Genomic DNA, 5,000 nt, shown 5'->3' with positions numbered 1-5,000 from the left:
CAACACGAGAGGCGATGGGTTCAGGAAGTAACGTTAAGCAGAAAACTGACATACAAAAAAAAAAAAAGTAAATAAATTGTAGAAGTAACGTTCAGAAGGGCATACGAGGGGAGATGGTTGGGAACAATAGCCTGTAGAGATAGATGGAAGTGCCCCCAGGAAAGGCGAAAGCTGCAAGAATTAATGTTAAGGCAGAAAATGTCATCCGAAAACTAACTGGTAGAAGTGACGTTAAGAGAGGCAGACATATGAGAAATGTTTGGAAATAAAAGCGTGTAGAGATGGAAATACTCTGAGGAAAAGTGGTTGGTGCAAGAAGTAACATTAGGAAAGAAATTGACATGCGGAGAATAAGTAGTAGAAAAGTTAACAGTGATATACGAGGGAAGATGGCTGGGAAGAGCAACGTAAAAAGATGGAATTACTTCTTGGAAAGGTGACTGATGCAAGAGTAAGGTTCCTGGGAGTGAGACGTAGAAAAACACCACCACACCCTCACTGTCTCTGCCTGATGCGTCACCTCCTAGCTTCCGTCACCCACCCCTGCCCACTCCCTCACTCCCTCCACCTTCACCATGTCAGGTCCACCACTCCCTCCACCTCCAGTCACCCAGCCCTTGCCACCCATTGTCTATATAATCCCCACCCTATACCCCCCCCCGCCCATCCCTTGCCCATCCCTTTCCTGTCCTTGCTCCGTTTCCGTCTCACGTCAGCAAAGAAGATACACCCTAGGATTGCTCCCGACCCTCCCACACACACACACACACACACACATACACACGTGCGCGCGATCATTGTTTCAAGAAGTAAAAATCAGTTTATGTTGCTTTTAATTGCGCTTCACGTTTACTGTTCGTTTGTTCGTTGCTTCGTTCGTTGATTGGATGCGCGGCAGATCAAACCAGCTACTCCTGCGTGACTGTGGCAGAGAGAGAGAGAGAGAGAGAGAGAGAGAGAGAGAGAGAGAGAGAGAGAGTAATAAAAAAGAAAACGTAAGACAAAGAAATGTAAGTAGAGAGAGAGAGAGAGAGAGAGAGAGAGAGAGAGAGAGAGAGAGAGAGAGAGAGAGAGAGAGAGAGAGAGAGAGAGAAAGTTATGACCTGTACGTGTGTGGTGCCTTGTGATGTCTTATGGCGGTAATAGTGGTGGTGATGGTGGTGGTAGTAGTGGTGGTGGTGATGGTGGTGGTATTGGTGGTGGTGGTGGCAGTGGTGATGGTGGTGGTGGTGGTGGAAGGGCGCGTGGGAGGGCACGGAGGAGGCACGTCAGCAATGTCAGCAATGTCCTGTGAGATCTGTAGACACCACCACCATCATCACCATCATCACCATCATCATCATCATCATCATTATCATCATCGGGTGTACTTCAGTATCCTGCATATCTTTCCCTTTAGATTAGATGGGTTAGCTTATCTCTGTCTCTTGAAGGCCAATATGTCTGCTGCTGCTGCTGCTGCTGTTATTTTGTTCTTCCTCGGTGTTCCCTCGTGTTCTTGTAGTTTGGTGGAGAACAAGGAGGACTTGTAAATGTGTGTGTGTGTGTGTGTGTGTGTGTGTGTGTTTTAAGTCTTGCCCTTGGTCGCGCACACTCCACCACGCACGTCCCGCACACACACACACACACACACACACACACACAAGTGGCTTTTCTTCCTACACGCTCATGCTCTTTGTGTTTCAAGCGTTGTTTGGATACTTGTGCCTCTGTGTGTGTGTGTGTGTGTGTGTCGTTATTTTTTTTTTTATCACTTCTATCTCTTTACGGTTGAATTTTTCTTTTTTTTTCTCTTTAGTCTCTTTCTCTCCATTTTTTTCTCTTTTCTTATAATTTTCACGTCTTTCTCTGATCTCTCTCTCTCTCTCTCTCTCTCTCTCTCTCTCTCTCTCTCTCTCTCTCTCTCTCTCTCTCTCTCTCTCTCTCTCTCTCTCATTTAACCGAAGCGGGTGAGGTGACACAGTAATATGTAGGTCAGACAGATACCACCACCGTTGTTAATGTCCTTCACTGCTTCAATAGAGAGTCTGCTAAGAGTCAATGCTGGTGGGTTGCGGAGGCGTCTGATGGCGAGGTACTTTTGGAAAAACTCTAACCTGGTATATGGAATGAATAAAAGAAAAAAAAATAATAATAAAATAAAAAGAAAAAAACTGTTAAACTATTCAGACAGCATATAAAAGTTTAGTTCTCAGGTGAAAAAGGGAAAAAATTTGACACACATACACAGAGAGAGAGAGAGAGAGAGAGAGAGAGAGAGAGAGAGAGAGAGAGAGAGAGAGAGAGAGAGAGAGAGAGAGAGAGAGAGAGTTTTGCGTTTTCATCACTCAGGCTTATACCAGGTTAGTTTTCTTAATAGTACGTGTGGTGTCTTGTGGGTGTTTAAGTGTCTTGTACAGTTCCGGTCAGAAGTCTTAACCTGCCACACTTCTCTCTGTCCTTTGCTCTCAGTCTTAAATTCTCTGAGCTGACAATAAAAATTTAAAGGAAGCTGCAGGAAACTCTCACGTGACATACATGTGGCAGTCACGGGAGCATAAATATTGTAGAGAGAGAAAAAAAATATATAACAAATAGGGGAGACGGAAAAAGAACATCATGGGGAGAAATACTGAAAATTAAACCCATAAGAGGAATCCTAGAAAAAAAAAGAATGTAACAAAAATAAAAATAAAAATGAAAAGAGTGAAAAAGAGAGAAGAGATAAGCAACATGATGAGTAATAGATTGTAAGTAGAGGATATGGGAATGAGAAAAAGCGCAGTAGAAGTGAGTGAGTGTATGAGAAGGTTACTCTACTTCTCCCGCCGAAGGTCAGACCGGAGGGGGGACTGCAAGGAGTGAAGCATTGTAACAAACCTGCCATTTATCGCCCCATGGCAAAAAGAATGTGCTTAGAAGTTGAATCATTGTTTTTATCAAGCAGCACAGTATGGTGACCTTAACATTAAGCCTCCTATTCGTAAACGCTTCGGGGTCTTCGTCTCTTAAGGACTGTTTTCAAACTCCACAGTGATGGTTACTCGGGTTTTCACACGTGCTTCTCCCATTGATGGTGCAGAATCCTTGTTAATCTATCACTGAAACTGCAGTAATTTTCGGTAGAGCCTGTTCAAAGTTAAATAAGAATGGAGTCCGAAAACTTTTTTATCCTGTCTCAGTACTCCCTCACCTGAAATTAATACATTCAAATCCCACCTCTCGTAATGTATAGTTTTTATTTTTATTTTCTTTTAAATGAGAATTATATATTTTTTGTTGCTTTTACTTTTCATTTTAACATTTCTGGTATTTTTGTGCAATTTTATATTTCGGCGCCATGCGACCTTAATTATTGCAGCGCCAAGCAGTAGATTTTTTTAATCACTTCACCTCCATTCCCCTCTCTTTCTCTCACAGGTAAACCAAAACAAGAGAGGGTACTCACCACAATGAAGGGCCGGACGTTTTGACGTTGCCTCTATGAACACGTGTCACTGACTGAGGATTACTGACTGGGAGGAGAGAAGCTACGCACACACACACAGACACGCACAGCAAAGATGGGTGCACCACTTCGCCTGGCGGGGCTGTGTGTCGCCTTGTGGGTGACGCTTGTGGCCAGGGCGGAAGCACAGGCTGGCGACAACCTACAGGCGCCTGACGGGACCGCGGGGCCTTTCCCAACCACTGATGGCATAAGGAGGTTCATAAATGGGCCCACGGTCACCTCAATAGACGCGCGTAGGAGAATGAAGTCAAGATTCCAGGATGAGACCCTGAAGAGCATCGGCGGCAGAGTGGAGGAGGACAAGAATGGCATGAAGTGGGTAGTGAACGGTCACTCTTACGTTCTGGCTGACAGCACGGGGACCGGGGCGACCACGGGGCCCGTTAACGGTCACACAGGAAGGGCGCGGGGTGTGATGATGGGCCAGGCGACCCTGGAAGGGCAGCACCACCCCTACCAGAATCCTGATATAGCTGAGCAGGAGCAGGTCAGCGGGTCGGGTGGCGGCCAGGGCGAGGGCGAGAGTCCAGACAGCAACGGCGCCGCTGGAAATAAGGTTAGTTCCAAGAGTGAAAGTAATAAACAAGATGGTGCTCAAGGTGGCGCAGGCTGGGCCGTACTCGGCGCGCTCCATAACACAGCTGGGAGGGACGCCGTATTACTTATTCTTTCACTTCCTCACGCTGTCTCTGGCTGGTGGTGATGGTGGTGGTGATTGGTGATAATTGCTTGGTTCATTATTTTTTCATCTTAACGCTGATAATGATTCTCTCTCTCTCTCTCTCTCTCTCTCTCTCTCTCTCTCTCTCTCTCTCTCTCTCTCTCTCTCTCTCTCTCTCTCTCTCTCTCTCTCTCTCTCTCTCTCTCTCTCTCTCTCTCGTAGGTAGAAGAAACCCACTCAGTAGTTACACAATAAAGAACGAAGCTCAGGTAAGTTCAGAGAAAGAAAAAAAATAGTTCTAGTCAGCTCTGATCTCCGTTTAAGAAAGCAATGCATAGAGACCAGGAATAAAGTAAATTGGGTATTAGGATTAATTTTTATGCGTTGAAAGTAGAAGTCCCGAAGTAATATTAAACTTATATTTGGCGCTGGTCAGACCTCATCTACACTATGCTGGGAAGTTCAAGCCCCATTATTACAGGAAGGATAGGTATAGGTTTATTAGAATCACTACAAAGGAGAATGACTAAAAGGATACAGGGGATGACGGGTATTCCTTATCAAACGAGACTGGAGATATTAAATTTACCTTCCTTGGCGAAACGTAGGTTAAGAGAGAACCTGATAGAGGTCTTTTTAAGTGGTATAGGGGAATATAACAAGGATGACGTAAGCAAAATTCTCAGGATCAGTAATAGAATAGAACAAGGAATAGTGGGTTCAGGCTTGAAAAATTTAGGTTTAAATAGTGTTAGATGAATGGAATGGACTCAGCAATCAGGATGTTAGTGCTGAGTTATTAGGAAGCTTTATAAGATTAAACAAATTTGTGAATGGGACGATAGGTAG

At 44.7% G+C, this 5,000-nt stretch overlaps 1 protein-coding gene across 5 annotated transcripts in view; it reads left to right on the top strand.

Moving 5' to 3' along the window:
- LOC135105697 (uncharacterized) overlaps nt 1-5,000 on the top strand; it is a 48,578-nt gene that overhangs the window by 34,419 nt on the left and 9,159 nt on the right. For all 5 annotated transcript variants that reach the window (XM_064014088.1, XM_064014089.1, XM_064014092.1 and 2 more), the window contains one exon: nt 3,400-4,046. In XM_064014088.1, the coding sequence (XP_063870158.1) occupies nt 3,543-4,046 (504 nt within the window). In that variant the 5' untranslated portion in view covers nt 3,400-3,542. The remainder of the gene's footprint in view (nt 1-3,399; nt 4,047-5,000) is intronic.

Source organism: Scylla paramamosain, chromosome 12, assembly GCF_035594125.1.
Source record: "Scylla paramamosain isolate STU-SP2022 chromosome 12, ASM3559412v1, whole genome shotgun sequence".
Taxonomy (NCBI): Eukaryota; Metazoa; Arthropoda; class Malacostraca; order Decapoda; family Portunidae; genus Scylla; species Scylla paramamosain.
The sequence above is the reverse complement of the archived record's forward strand: the minus strand, read 5'-3'. Positions and strand labels throughout refer to the sequence as shown.